Consider the following 15,728-nt stretch of genomic DNA (forward strand, 5'->3'; position numbering starts at 1 on the left):
AGGGCGCAAGAGGGCTGAATTTTGGTTGTCAGGGCGTTGGCCCTACCCCTCGGCTCACAGGCCGGCTGGGCGGCGCTGACCAGCAGCTAAGCCCCGTCTTCCCTAGGAACGGCCCCAAGGCCCCTGGGAGGGTACGAACGTTTTTTTGAAGTGAGGCCTCCGGACCCCGCGGCCGCCACAACTCAGCCAAAGCCCAGAGTAGGCGCTGCAGCCGCGTCGTGCACCACGATCCCCGCGTGCACCCGGAGAGAGCTGAGCCGGGGGCGGGGCCTTTGGGCCGTACCAACTTCACGGGGGCAGAGGTCGCCTTCCCTCGGCTGCGCACCACCCAAGTACGGCAAACAGGCGGCGAATTTCCCGAAGCTGAGGCTAGCCACAGCCCTCTTTCTCCAGAGCCCCGGGCGCAGGGTGTGCGGCCAGCGCGGGCGGGCGGACAGGCCCGGAGGCGCCTTGTGTACCCCCCGGGTTTGGCGCGGCGGGTGCAGGGCGGAGCCCGCGGGGGGCGGGGCGGCGGTGCCCTTGCGGCGCCGCTAGGGTCGCTGCGCTGCTCTCCGCGCTCTCATAAGCCCGGCGGGCCGTGCAGGAGTGGGGCAGGTGGCTGTGGCGACCTCAGCAGCGGCATCAGCATCAGCACATCCAAGGCGTCAGCGGTAGCGCCAGCACCAGCACCATGTTGAGCCGGGCGGTGTGTGGGTGAGATTAAAGGGGATCCGGTCACGGCCCCAAGGACGAAGGGGCGCGCGGCGGGCAGGGCCTCCGCGGCGATGGCGACAGTGACCGCCGCGGGCCTGTTGGGGCCGGGGCACGTGCGGGCGGTTCTCCCGGGAGCGCCGGTTGCGGCGGCGGGAGCGGGGATCCGCGGGGAGGGGACACGAGGACTCGGGGGACGCCGCGCGCTCGGTTCTCGGCAGCCCAGTCTGCGTAAACGGTCCCGCCGTGCGGACTGACTGGGCTGTGCTTTCGCGTCTTCAGCACCGGCAGGCAGCTGGCTCCGGCTCTGGGGTATGTGGGATCCCGGCAGAAGCACAGCCTCCCCGACCTGCCCTACGACTACGGCGCCCTGGAGCCTCACATCAACGCGCAGATCATGCAGCTGCACCACAGCAAGCACCACGCGGCCTACGTGAACAACCTGAACGACACCGAGGAGAAGTACAAGGAGGCGCTGGCCAAGGGTAGGTGCCAGGCCGAGCGGCGGGAGGCCGTCCCCTGCCGACGCGACCCCAGGGGAGCCGGGCCCCACACGGGCGGGCCTTTCTGTCGCGGAGAACCCGCTTCGTGTTTGTACCGGTTCGGAGTTTTCCAGGCATGACAGTTTCTCTTAAACACATGGTTTACTTCATTGTAGAAGGAGTGCCTCGACGGGTTTGAACACACTTCTGTTATCTCGGGGAACTTGGGGTCCCGCGAAGGAGCTTGTCTCTCCCGTTACCCACATTGCCAGCATTGATGAATTGTAGGCCTTGAAAAGAAAGCTGTACTGTGTCACTCGTTTTTTGGTTTTTTTTTTTGTTTGGTTTGTTTGTTTTTTTTTTTTTTTTTTTGCAAATTAGCAAATTATAATTGTTCTTGTTGTATAACGTGCTTTGGGGAAATGTTTGGTTTCAGATAGGTGTGCCAGTCGTTGGCACGAGGGCTGAGAACGCCTGTCCACGGGTGTCCCAGACACCATCGGGTCCGCAGGTGTCTTTGAGTGTCAGGGTCACCTCCTGATGGACGTGGGAGTGACGCCTTTCTGCCAGGTCACACTGATGGTGAGAGATGGGAGGACACACTGCTCCGTGCTAGGAACCGTGGTCCTGGTCACCTTCCTGAGAGCAAACCGGGCTGGGAGTCCAGCCTGCATCCCCAGCTGCCCTGCGTGTGAAAGAAACTTCACCGAGCCCGGTTGTTTACTTCACGTGGGAGAACAGGAGGAAGGAGTTAGCGCTATTATGGTGTGCGTTACCAAAAAGCAGTAACCTAACAGTGCAACAGTTCAGGAACTTTAGACTTGATACTTTTCTTGATTTAACTTAGGGGTCAAAGTTCACAAGGAAATTAGTCCTTTGGTGGGAAACTGAAACAGGCTTGTGTTTATTTGCTATTTACTTATATTTGTAATGCAGTTCAGAGATACGGCATTACCCTTTTCTTTTTTTTCTTTCAAGAGCTTAGTTGATAAAAACTGAGGGTATGTGGACTTTTTGAGTCTGTGCCTTTTGGGGTATGGATGGGAATGTTATGTTTTAACGTTTTTTACAAAATAGCATTGTCCTTTTAATCTATTAGTTAGTGGTTTGCAGACGGAAGTTAATCGATAGTCCTGCTTTCAGACTCTCTGTATTGCTTGATAAGCTACATAGTAAAAAAAATACTTTTCCTTAAATGTTTTGAATTTCAGGGTTATGAAATTTGTTGAGTAATTTTTAGACAGTGACATCTTGTTGACTGGGGGCATCTAGTGGAAAAACGTGGTATTTCAGCCTGATTGAAGTACATGAGTCAACTTTGAAAGAGGAGGAAGTTACCACATTCTGGAAGATTTACTTGAGACAGATGAACCTTGAATACGGGAAAAGGCCCCGTGATTTAGAAAATAGCAAATTCGGGAAAGAGTCATAGGGAGAGACTGGGGAACACCCCAGTTGTGAAAGTACTTCCTGTGAGGCAACATCTGACACCCGGGAACCTTTCTCCTCAGTATTTTCAAAACAATTTCAGTCCTTTACTTATGGAATCAGAGCTTTTCTTATGTAATGCAACCTACTGGGAAAAAGCTTTGTATTATATTGTACTATATTGTTTATAAGTGATTGAATACCTGCAGAGCTTTCTTTTATTTAAACACTGTATTTTTTAAATTTTTTTTTTTTTTTTTGAGATGGAGTTTCCCTCTTGTTACCCAGGCTGGAGTGCAATGGCGCGATCTTGGCTCACTGCAACCTCCGCCTCCTGGGTTCAAGCAATTCTCCTGCCTCAGCCTCCTGAGTAGCTGGGATTACAGGCACGCACCACCATGCCCGGCTAATTTTTTGTATTTTTTTTTAGTAGAGACGGGGTTTCACCATGTTGACCAGGATGGTCTCGATCTCTCCACCTCATGATCCACCCGCCTCGGCCTCCCAAAGTGCTGAGATTACAGGCTTGAGCCACCGCGCCCGGCTATTTTTTTTTTTTTTTCGTTTTATTTTCATTTTCTTTTACTCTTTTTCTTTTTTTTTTTTTTTTAATTTTCATCAGCCTCAAATAGCAAAGGTAGATATAAAAATTATTTTAAAAGTTAGATTTTCATGTTTGAAAACTTGGGAAAAAAGATAAGTCAAACAATGTCAATCTCATCACATGTAACTAACTAAATACTTTCAACCAAAGGTATTTGATTTTTATTGTATTTGAGGTAAAAACTAAACTGAAACCAAAGAAAATGTTGAATTTCAGAAAAGTTTTCTTAAAAGCAGATATTAAGCCTTCAATTTTTGTTAATTTTAAAATTAGTAAACAAACTCTAAGATGTTAAGATTATTGGTTGTTTTTTGTTTTCTTTTTTTTGAGACAGAGTCTCGTTCTGTCACCGAGGCTGGAGTGCAGTGGCATGATCTGGGCTCACTGCAACCTCTGCCTCCCAGGTTCAAGTGATTCTCCTGCCTCAGCCTCCCAAGTAGCTGGGATGACAGGCGTGTGCCATGACACCTGGCTAATTTTTGTATTTTTAGTAGAGACAGGATTTCGCTATGTTGACCAGGCTGGTCTCGAACTCCTGGCCTCAGATGATCCTCTCTCCTTAGCCTCCCAAAGTGCTGGGAATACAGGCATAAGGCACCATGCCCAGCCTGAGATTGTTAAATTATCTCTCATTAAGCATGTATCTTTCCCACTTGAAAAATTTAGTTACTGTCAATTTATTAAAAAACAATAGAAAACTTACATTTATTTTTAGGGTGACTCTCAAGAAAAAATAATAAGGGAAACACAGATCTATAAGAAAATGATTTGTAAAACTAGCAAAGGAAAAAAAAGTTGATGTCTTTAAAAAAACCCTTAGAGATTAGCTGCGTATTCAGATATCACTTGGTCCTCTCCTTCTTTCTGAATTGCTAAACAACTGGAGCTTGTTTCAGAAAACAGTATTGCCTACATATGTTCCTTTTTAAAAAAAAATTTATACATTTTATCCAAAAAGTAGACAATGTCACACTATGTTGTCCTGGCTGCTCTTAAATTCCTGGGCTCCCCATCTACCCACCTTGAGTTTCCAAAGTGCTGGATTACAGGCATGAGCCACTGTGCCTACCCAGACGTATGTCCTTTTTTTTTTTTTTTTTTTACAGAATTTTGCTCTGTCCCCTGGGTTGGAGTGCAGTGATGAGATCTTGGCTCACTGCAACCTCCACCTCCTGGGTTCAAGCAGTTCTGCCTCAGCCTCCTGGGTAGCTGGGATTACAGGCGCATGCCACCGCACTTGGCTACTTTTTGTGTTTTTTTCAGTAAAAATGGGGTTTCACCATGTTGGCCAGTCTGGTCTTGAACTCCTGATCTCAAGTGATCTGCCTACCTTGGCCTCCCAAAGTTCTGGGATTACAGGCGTGAGTCCTTTTTTGTTTGTTTGTTTGAGATGGAGTGTTGCTCTGTTGCCCAGGCTGGAGTGCAGTGGCACAATCTCGGCTCTCTGCAACCTCTGCCTCCTGGGTTCAAGCGATTCTCTTGCCTCAGGCTCCTGAGTAGCTGGGATTACAGGCATGTACCACCACGCCCAGCTAATTTCTATATTTTTAGTGGAGAAGGGGTTTCATCATGACATCAAGACATCCGCCCGCCTTGGCCTCTCAAAGTTCTAGGTTTACAGGAGTGAGCCACCGCACGCAGCCCAGACAGATGTTCTTAATGTGCACTTTCAGAACAGCAGTCGAGAACTTTTTCCGAATGTAAGCTCCTTCAGAGCAGAGCTCTCAGTGAATCTCTGTGTCCTTTACTTTGCTTCTGTTGGTATCTTGTGGACAATACACACACAATATTTATTAAACAAGGGAATTTCTGTTTCTTTCTAATATTAATCGTTAATCTGTAGCTTCTTGAAGGCATAGAAAAGAATATTGTATTTTGCCTACTTGTTTGTTACCCATGCAGTATGTCAGGAGTTACAGGGCCTATTGAGAAAGAGTAAAGGGTCTGGGAGGGGTGGCAGGGAATTGCTAATTCAGGTATGGTGGCTAGAGAAGGCTGCACTGATGGGGTTGATTCCCATTCCTTAAAAGAGGAATGGGAATGCAGCATGACACTGTCTTGGGGAAGAGTGTTCAGCAGAGGCAGTGTGCCCAGCTGGCCTTGAGGGGAGCATGCGAGTTGGTCATGTGAGTGCGAAAAGGCCAGGGTGGCTGCTGCTGGTGGGCACGTGCTCAGTGATGGGGTCAGGTGCGGCACCTCTTGGTAGTGAGAATAGCCAAGTGTAAGCACCTAGAGTTCACTCCAGGGAGAGGGGAGCCTTTGGAGGGGGCACAGTGCCCCCCAACAACTGAGGGGACAGCGGCACCAGTGCGGTGGGAGATACTGGTCCTTGGCAGCAATGAAGTGACAGTAGAGTTAGGAAGAAGGGATTGGGTTCTGCTTTTTTTTTTCTTCTTCTCTGTGTGCTTTCATGCAGATTGGATGTATGTTAAAGGTAGAGCTGGCTTTGCTGATGTATATGCTGGTGGATTGGATATAGGGTGAGGGGAGAGGAATCAGAAGTGACATCAGGTTCCCAAGGATGTCCTCAGGGATGCAGCTGGCATTTACTGAGATGGGGAGGACAATAGGGGAGTAAGTTTGGGGCTGAACATCAGGAGTTCAATTTGGAGTATGTTGAATTTCTTGTTAATGTGACTTGGAGATATTGCCCAATGAATGGTGGTCTGTCTTGAAAATGAGAGTTGAAAGTTTTCCGTGTAGTCTATGTTGAGCCGTACATTTTAGCGTTCTGTTACTTTATTTGATTGTCCTTTTTGGTGTTTAATTTCTTAATCTTTTCTAAGAGAACCCTGAGCCTAGCAGTCAGGAGTGAATTTTCTAGCTTTTCTACCTTTGCTGGGCCCTTCATCAGTTGTTCAGTATGTCTGGGACAAATAATTTTTTCTCAGTTGGGGCTGGTTGTTTTTTGTAGAATCTGAAATTGCTGAATTTTAGGACCAACAAGGGTGTTACAGAGAAGCTGATCCCATTATCTAATAGCTTACAAGGGGGAAAAAAAGTCTATAGAACGGTTGAAAAACTAAGAATTATAAAAAATGTGTTTGCATTTTAACTTTTCAGGAGATGTTACAGCCCAGATAGCTCTTCAGCCTGCACTGAAGTTCAATGGTGGCGGTCATATCAATCATAGCATTTTCTGGACAAACCTCAGCCCTAACGGTGGTGGAGAACCCAAAGGTTGGTATATACTGGTACACCCTTATCTGCATTTTGTGCACAGTAGTAATCGAGTGTTGATTTACTTAAGTTACGTTTTTCTTACCAGAGGTATCATGGTGGCATATTTTTCATAGCAAGGAGTACAATAAAGTTGTAGCTTTCAAAAGGGCATAGTAGGAATGGAGAGTGCATTCAGGGAATTATGTCATAAGATTTTATGTTCATCCACACATAGACTAGCACATCAACTCCACCTTCTGGTTTCATTGGACTGTACTTCCTATCAGAGAAAGTCAGAGAAACTTTGTTTTTAGAAAATATGAACTTTCTTTTTTTTGAGGTGGAGTCTCACTCTGTCACCCAGGCTGGAGTGCAGTGATGCTATCTTGGCTCACTGCAACCTCCACCTTTCAGGTTCATGCAATTCTCATGCCTCAGCCACCTGAGTAGCTGGGATTACAGGCATGTGCCACCGCTCCCAGCTAATTTTTGTACTTTTAGTAGAAACAGGGTTTCTGCCTGTTGTCCAGGATGGTCTCGAACTCCTGGCCTCAAGTGATTCGCTCACTGTGGCCTCCCAAAGTGCTGAGTATGGGCGTGAGTCATCAAGCCCAGCCTAGAAAAGATGAACTTTCTATTTAGCAGTTCTAGGGCCTGGGTTAGATGGTTAACCGTCTGTACCTTTTTTCCTCTATGTGATATAGGGATAGCAATAGTGTTGTTTTGAGAATTAAGTTATAGTGTCATTTGCTATTTTTCACTGTTCCTAACTGGTAAAAAGCCAGTTGGTTCCAGAAAATTGGGTTTTCTGGGTGTTTTTAAAAAATCTTCAGGGAATGAGGAGAGTCCAGGGCTAGCTAGTCTTGTTCGCTATCACTGTTTCCTTGACTTCCTGTGTAGCTTGTGGAGGCCCAGATGACTTTAATTTTAATCTTCCTCACCCCAGGGAAGGCATGAGACATAAATATAGTGCTTCTCCTTTGTTTCTGGGCTCCATATGTACCCTAAGTTTCTGTGCTTTTATTGTTCGTTTTTAATCAGTGTTTTGGAAGGCAACCTTACTCACTTGAAATAAGCAATTTCATTTTAAAGTAATGACGAATGAGAGGAGTAAGCATGGGAAACTGGGAAAGTTATTCTTTATTTTTATTTTATTTATTTAGTTATTTTTTGAGATGGAGTCTCGCACTGTCACCTGGGCTAGAGTGCAGTAGCCTGATCTTGACTCACTGCAACCTCTGCCTTCTGGGTTCAAGCAATTCTGCTTCATCTTCCCAAGTAGCTGGGATTACAGGCGCCTGCCACCAGGCCCAGCTAATTTTTGTATTTTTTAGTAGAGACGGGGTTTCACTATGTTGGCAAGGCTGGTCTTAAACTCCAGACCTTGTGATCTGCCCACCTCAGCCTACCAAAGTGCTGGGATTAGAGGCGTGAGCCACTGTGCCCGGCCTATTTTTATTTATTATTGTTATTTTTTGAGACGGAGTTTTGCTTTTTCACCCAGGCTGGAGTGAAGTGGCTTGATCTTGGCTCATTGCAACCTCCACCCCATCCCCCCAGGTTCAAGCGATTCTTCTGCCTCAGCCTCCTGAGTAGCTGGGATTATAGGCTCCCACTACTACATCCAGCTTTTTTTTTTTTTTTTTGCATTTTTAGTAGAGATAGGGTTGCTCCATGTTGGCTGGGCTGGTCTCGAACTCCTGACCCTCAGGTAATCCACCTGTCTCGGCCTCCCAAAGTGCCAGGATTACAGGTGTGAGCCACCATGCCTGGCCAACTTATTTTTTTCTGAGTTAAGTCTTCTAGACTATCACTTAATACTTCTGAAGTTTTGTCAGTTACCAGAATATCAGATACGTTCATATTGCAACCAATGGTTTTGGTACATTGCCAGTTTTTTTTTTTTTTTTGAGACGGAGTTTCGCTCTTGTTACCCAGGCTGGAGTGCAATGGCGCGATCTCGGCTCACCGCAACCTCCGCCTCCTGGGTTCAGGCAATTCTCCTGCCTCAGCCTCCTGAGTAGCTGGGATTACAGGCACGTGCCACCATGCCCAGCTAATTTTTGTATTTTTAGTAGAGACGGGGTTTCACCATGTTGACCAGGATGGTCTCGATCTCTCGACCTCGTGATCCACCCGCCTTGGCCTCCCGAAGTGCTGGGATTACAGGCTTGAGCCACCGCGCCCAGCCGCGCCAGTTTGTTTTTTATCTGTCCCTTCTGATTCCATCATTTGTGCTTATGAAGATGATTACTTTCAAACCCGTAAAATAAGACAAGTGAGATTTTTGACCCAGTTGATTTAGTTGATGTGATTAATCTAGAATTATATTCTGTATTGCTATAGAATAAAAGGGTTGTAGCTCTTAAAGTATACTCTTAGTTCAGTCATAGAGAAAACCACCCATTTTAAAACAATATAATCAAGACAGGAAGATCTGAGTTGCTTGGAGAAGAACAATAACTTTATTCCCAAATGGAGACATAGAAGAAGTAGGGTAGAAGTCAAAGGAAAATTTTCTATTCTGGGAAAAGAAAAAGACAGAAAGTAGTATTTCTTTCCTAACGAAAACAGCACAGTGAGTGAGGAAATCCTGCTAACACGCTTCATTAAAAAATGTGAACTATGCAGCTGGAGGCTGTTATCCTAAGTGAATTAACACAGGAACAGAAAACCAAACGCCACATGTCTCACTTACAAGTGGAAGCTAAACAGGGGATACTTATGGATATAAAGATAGTAACAACAGACACTGGGGACAGAGCGGGGAGGGAGGGAGGAAGGGGGAGGGGGTGAAAAACTGTTATGTACTAAACTCATTACCTGGATGATGGGATCATTCGCACCCCAGACTTCAGCATCACATGATGACCCATGTAACAAACCTGCACGTGTACCCTGTGAATTTAAAATAAAAGTGGAATTTATACAAAAAACCAAAACACGTGAATTAAAATTGTGAAACTTAGATCCAGGTGTCATGTTCTGATGTTGTCCAGTTTCTTGGGCCCTATGACAAAAATATTTGAATACATGTAATACAACATTTTCTTGTAATTGTTGAAATCTGTTCATTTGTGGGTGTTTTTGGATTTTTTTTAAAATAGGGGAGTTGCTGGAAGCCATCAAACGTGACTTTGGTTCCTTTGAGAAGTTTAAGGAGAGGCTGACGGCTGCATCTGTTGGTGTCCAAGGCTCAGGTTGGGGTTGGCTTGGTTTCAATAAGGAACGGGGACACTTACAAATTGCTGCTTGTCCAAATCAGGATCCACTGCAAGGAACAACAGGTTAGATTTAAGAATTGTTATTTCATTTGGGAGGGATGCTCTTCTGTAAAGCATTCAACTAGAAGTGAGGAACACTAGCAGTGTTTTAACTTACGAACATGTACTAATTTGTGCAAATCTTAACAGATAACACCCAGAGTCTTATGTAAGTAAAAATGTTTTAGAAGTCCCAATATTTCATAAAATACACATAATTTTATAGGTACATTAACAAAAATGTTTTAGTTTTTTTTGTTTATTTATTTCTTTGAGACAGATCTCTCACTCTGTTGCCCAGGCTGGAGTGCAGTGGCATGTTCTCAGCTCACTGTAACCTCTGCCTCCCAGGTTCAAGCGATTCTCTTGCCTCAGCCTCCCAAATAGCCGGGATTACAGGCACACACCACCACGCCCGGCTAATTTTTGTATTTTTAGTAGAGATGGGGTTTCACCATATTGGCCAGACAGGTCTCAAATTCCTAACCTCAGGTGATCTGCCTGCCTTGGCCTCCCAAAGTGCTGGGATTACAGGCATGAGCCACCACACCCAGCCAAATGTTTTACTTATTAACCCTACTTCATTCTACAGAGAATTAGTGTCAGCTTAGATAATTATATGTACTAGAATAAAAAAAAAATTAGCTATAGAACAAGGGTGAGGAAAAGAAATATAAGCTGACATTGATTTCAGAGCTTATACTGTTAGCTCCTCTGCTAAGCATTTGAGGTTAAACTGGGACTAGAACTCAGGTTTCCAGACTTCTGCCTTTCTGGGGCTCTTTGGTATACTATACGAAAATATTTGGCTTAGAAGAGCCAGGCTGGCCTCACCAAATACTTTTCTACTGTTGAGGCTGATTGGATTTTTAAAATGTCACTGAAGTGTATGGGAAATAGAGTCATGAGTTGTCTAACAGTGGGCTGGGACTCTGAACTTAAAGTGAAACCTTCATATTAACAGTCATTCTCTGCCCCTTCTTTTACCCCTGACATCGGGGTACTCTTGCTGTGTGGCTCACTTCCCAGGATAGACTCAGATTTTGGCAGAATCTGAACAGCTCTTTTGGGACAGTGAAATGGCATAACAATTTGTAAAAGCCGCAAACAATTTGTGAGCACTGATCTGTAGAGTTGGGTTATTTATAGAGCCACCTGATCGGAAAGGCTGGTATTTATAAGTGAATTCCAGCTACACTCCTTCTTCTTCTGTCCCTGTGGAAAGCCCATTAGAAGGAAAATCAGGGAATATCATGGCTTTGTGTTTACAAAAGTCATTCATAAATTTTGCTACTTGAAATTATTAATAAATTATTAGTCATCTCCCTCACAACTGATTCAAGACAGACTGGTTAAGAATTGTTTGAGAAGAATATATATATATATGAATTGTTTGAGAGGTTTTTTTTTTTTTTTTGAGATGGAGTCTCTGTTGCCCAGGCTGGAGTGCATTGACACAGTCTCGGCTCACTGCAACTTCTGCCTCTCGGGTTCAAGCAGTTCTCCTGCCTCGGCATCCTGAGTAGCTGGGATTACAGGCACCTGCCACCTTGCCCTGTTATTTTTTTGTATTTTTAGTAGGGATAGGGTTTCACCATGTTGACCAGGGTGGTCTTGAACTCCTGAGCTCGTGATCCGCCCGTCTCAGCCTCCCAAAGTGCTAGGATTACAGGTGTGAGCCACCATGCCCAGCCCGAGAGTTTTTTTTAAATGAATGTCTTATAGATAGAACTAAATTCTTCCTTTGCCTCACTTAATTTCTGAAAACACTGTCTTTTCTTTAGCCCTGTTGGTTTTCCTTGTTAACGTACTCTGTTAGTGTCCCCCAGCTGCTCTGTATTCCCAAAGATTAAAATTGGCCTTGGGGAGTAGAGCTGGTTTCTCGTAAATTACCCTGTGAGTGCCCAGACCCTTTGGAGGAGATTCTGGGTAGGCCTCTGCCCACTCCCACAGATGTAACACATGCTTCCTGTTGCTCCTAAGACCACCATGAGGAAGACTGGGAATTGGCTCTAGAATGAATTTGTTGATATTTTTAAGAAACAGCTATTAAAATACTGTAATTAATTTTCCCAGGTCTATTTTGTTTTTAGTATTTGTCACATTTTCTTTGTAAATAGTAAATTAAAAGTGTTTTATAGGAATATTCATTCTTACCTAGATATCCTATTTATATAAAAAACGAATGAATGAGATGGTTACAAAGGGTAATTTTGTGTGTGTAGAATAATAAAAGTTGAAATTGAGAAGATGCACTGTTTTAGACTGAAATTGATGGTTTGTTCTTTTTTCTCCTTCTTTCTAACAGGCCTTATTCCACTGCTGGGGATTGATGTGTGGGAGCATGCTTATTACCTTCAATATAAAAATGTCAGACCTGATTACCTAAAAGCTATTTGGAATGTAATCAACTGGGAGAATGTAACTGAGAGATACATGGCTTGCAAAAAGTAAACCAGGATCATTATACTGAGTATGTTAAGCTCTTTATGACTATTTTTGTAGTGGTTTAAAATACTGCAGAATATAGTAAGCTGCTCTATTGTAGCATTTCTTGATGTTGCTTATTCACGTATTTGATAAACAACTTAATGTTCTGAATAATTTCTTACTAAACATTTTGTTATTGGGCTAGTGATTGGAAAATAGTAAATGCTTTGTGTGATTGAATCACTTGATTGGACAGTTTCTTCAGAGAGTAAAATAACTAGCAGATTATAATTGTCATTATAAAACCATCAAAAATATTCCATCCCTATACTTCAGGGGCTTGTAGGGATGCCTTTCTAATCTAGTTATAGAAAATCTAGTGTTTTGCTCCAGTTACTTAATAATAAAATAGGAACAGTTTCCCAAGGGAAGCACTCAACCTTCTATAGAAAATTGCACTTTTTGTTGAGTAATGCTCTGCAGTGATACTTCTAGTGGATGTCACCCAGTGGTTTTTGTTTATGGTCAAATGTTCCTATATAGTTTTTGCAAATAGAGCTGTATACTGTTTAAGTGTAGCAGGTGTTACTGAACTGAACAAGTATTTGCTCACCTGCCGCAGTAAAGCCAAACTTCAACACCAGAACTGCAAAAAGATGGGTTTTGTAGCAGGAGAACGGAGGATGTTTATTTGCAGGGCACCAAGTAAGGAGAATTGGGCAGCTTACGCTCAAGACCCATCTCCTTGATGACTTACAAGCTAGAGTTTTTAAAGGCAGTGGTACATTTCAGGAAATCAGAAGTTAAAGGCAAAATTGGAAATCACATGAGATTGGATGCATTCAGGGTGGTATGGCTGTACACCAAAATCGTAAATCAATACGTGAAGCTTACATATTGGTTTGGCCTGAGAGACTAAGTGGGATAGGCAGGAGGCGGGCCTACTCCCTGATGTGTGATTGGTTAAGGAAGCAAAGATTTGTCTAAAAACTTGGGGTCTGTAGAAAGGAACATTAACATCTGGTCAGGCTCCTTAGGAAGAAAGTAGAACAAAGAATTGAGGTCAGAGTATAGTCCGTGGTTCCCCTTTATCTGACATCTGTGCGGGTCCATTTGGTGGGGGTCTGAGTTTCTGAAAAGCAGCTCAGGGACATAGGTTAAGAGATCTCTACGTGACTCTAACTTCCCTGGCTATTGTTTGAAACTGTTACTACCTTCTTGCTTAGCAGGTTACTTCTCAGGGCTAGCTTGGTGCCTGCAATTTTCTGTGAAGGAACTCGAGATTTTCCTTTATTTCTGTGCTTGTGGGAATCCCCCCGGCACACCCCAAAGAGGCATCCCTGCTCCATCTCACAGGGATCTTTTTTTGTATTTGGCTTAACATCGTCATGCATCTCCCATGTTGTTTCATCATCTTCCTAATTATCTTTAGTGGCTATGTAATTTACCAGTTGGGCATTTTCTAATTTAATGTTTTAATTGTCATTACAGATAATGCTGGGGTGAGTAACTAGGTGCGCATAGGTTTTCTCTCCTATTGGAATATTTTCTTTATAGAGGAAAATTTGTTTTGGAGACAGTCTTGCTGTCTTGCCCAGGGTGGAGTGCAGTGGTACCATCTCAGCTTACTGCAACCTCCACTTCCCAGGTTCAAGCGATTGCCCCACCTCAGCCTCCTGAGTAGCTGGGATACAGGTGCGCACTACCACACCCAACTAATTTTTTTATTTTTAGTAGAGACAGGGTTTTACCATGTTGGCCAGGCTCGTCTCGAACTCTTAACCTCAAGTGATCCGTCTGCCTCGGCCTCCCAAAGTGCTGGGATTACAGGCGTGAGCCATTCCACCTGGCCTATATAGGCTTTTTTCTTAAACCATTTTAGTAATGTTTTCCTAAGTTTATTTTTTATTTTTTCCCCAAACTTTATTTTTCTATTTTTTTTTTTCATGGAAAAATGGGGTAACTTAGCAGTTTCAATATTGAAGACTGAAGTTTTAAAATAATTTGAATTCAAGGCACTTTTAGAATTAAATTAGAAAAGTAGCCTTTAAAAATTCTTAGAGACAAGAGTATTGGAACTGTGTGTGTGTGTGTGCATGCTTGTGAACTGGAGAAACTTTGGAGACTGATTGCTTTTCATTTTATATGTAGTCACAGTGAAATGGCTTTCTTGTGTCATGTGATTATTGCTTGCCTCTCTAAACAAGGTCGTGACTCTAAATAGATGGGCAAGCAGAACCGTTTGAAAGATGGGCTTTTAAATATAAGCTATCTGCTAGATCATGGTTGGTATTGAACTAACAAGATTTGCAGAACTACTGACTTACATAAAGCTTTTTGATTCCTACTAAGCTTTAAGATTAAAAAAAATTCAATGTTGAAATTTCTATGGAGCTCTATTTTTGCTTTGGCTTTCTGGAGAGAGAATGAGGAAGCATTCTTTCCTTCACTAAGTTTGTCTTTCTTCCCTTCTAGATAGATTGACTTTAAAAGACTAAGAGAATTTGCGAACTAAAGATTGTAATCATCTGGTGGAAAAGGAGACTTTGAGATTGTTAAGGGCCAGACGTGGTGGCTCACGTCTGTAATCCCAGCACTTTGGGAGGCTGAGGTGGGCAGGTCACTTGGAGTTGAAGATCAGCCTGGCCAACATGGTGAAACCCTGTCTCTACTAAACACACACACACACACACACACACACACACACACACACACACACGGATTCTTTAGCCCTGTTTTTCATGATAGAAATAGAAAAAGTAAAATTGCCTTTTCTTCTGAAAAGAACAAGTATTGTTTAGCCAGGAAGGGTTTTTGTGACTGAATCAGCAGGGCCTGCGCTAGTCATAGTCATCCTTCAGCACGATTAGTGTTGGAGCAAAACAAGGGGCAAAGCAAGTCCTGCTTTTGAAATTCTGTGTGGCTTGAACTATTTTGTAATAATTAAATTTGATGTTGAGAAATTATAACTTTACTGTACACTTTATTGCAACTTGAAATTCATGGTCTTAAAGTGAGATTTGAATTTCTATAGAGTGCCTTTAAAAAAGTAATACCAAACCCTAAAGTTAAAATTGATGTATATTGAGTCATATCTAAAACCAGGTATAAATATAAATTTTATTTCCTGTTGGGAAGGCTGTTAGGAGGTAAATGTTTGATAAATTACTATTTCTCATTTTCAGTCATACCCTAATGATCCCAGCAAGATAATGTCCTGTCTTCTAAGATGTGCATCAAGCCTGGTACATACTGAAAATCCTATAAGGTCCTGGATAATTTTTGTTTGATTATTCATTGGAGAAACATTTATTTTCAATTGTGTGAATTTTTTGACTGTTAATAAAAGAATCTATCAACCACCAAAGAGATCTGCATTATGCTTGCATGTGAAAAACGTTCAAAATCCTATGTGTTCTATCATTTTTATGGTGTTTCTGTGGGAAAGGAAGAGTAAATGATAGGTAGTTGAAATATTACTCTTAAGACCAAGAACTCTATCTCCAGTCATATCTGTAATATCATCTGATAACATAAAATCATAGTATTAGGGATATAGGACAAAACCAAAGTGTTTTTGCTGTTGTCACACACCACTCAATACTTGTACACCAGGTTGGCCAGTGGACACCAGCTGGATGTCCTATAATTCAGCTCTGACACTATCTG

The 15,728-nt window shown here is 43.3% G+C and overlaps 1 protein-coding gene across 2 annotated transcripts; it reads left to right on the forward strand.

Moving 5' to 3' along the window:
• The first annotated feature begins 536 nt into the window (after positions 1-536).
• On the forward strand, positions 537-15,426 carry SOD2 (superoxide dismutase 2). Of its 2 annotated transcripts, none has more exons than XM_074397183.1 (6): positions 537-693; positions 973-1,175; positions 6,268-6,384; positions 9,474-9,653; positions 11,938-12,102; positions 14,535-15,426. In XM_074397183.1, the coding sequence occupies exons 1-5, from the start codon at positions 671-673 to the stop codon at positions 12,081-12,083; spliced, it is 669 nt and encodes a 222-aa protein (XP_074253284.1). In that variant the 5' UTR covers positions 537-670; the 3' UTR covers positions 12,084-12,102; positions 14,535-15,426. The 2 variants fall into 2 exon arrangements, with proteins under 2 accessions (XP_074253284.1, XP_039321829.1); XM_039465895.2 differs by having other exon boundaries at positions 15,245-15,426.
• Positions 15,427-15,728: the final 302 nt, after the last annotated feature.

Source organism: Saimiri boliviensis, chromosome 4 (assembly GCF_048565385.1).
Source record: "Saimiri boliviensis isolate mSaiBol1 chromosome 4, mSaiBol1.pri, whole genome shotgun sequence".
NCBI classification, from domain to species: domain Eukaryota; kingdom Metazoa; phylum Chordata; class Mammalia; order Primates; family Cebidae; genus Saimiri; species Saimiri boliviensis.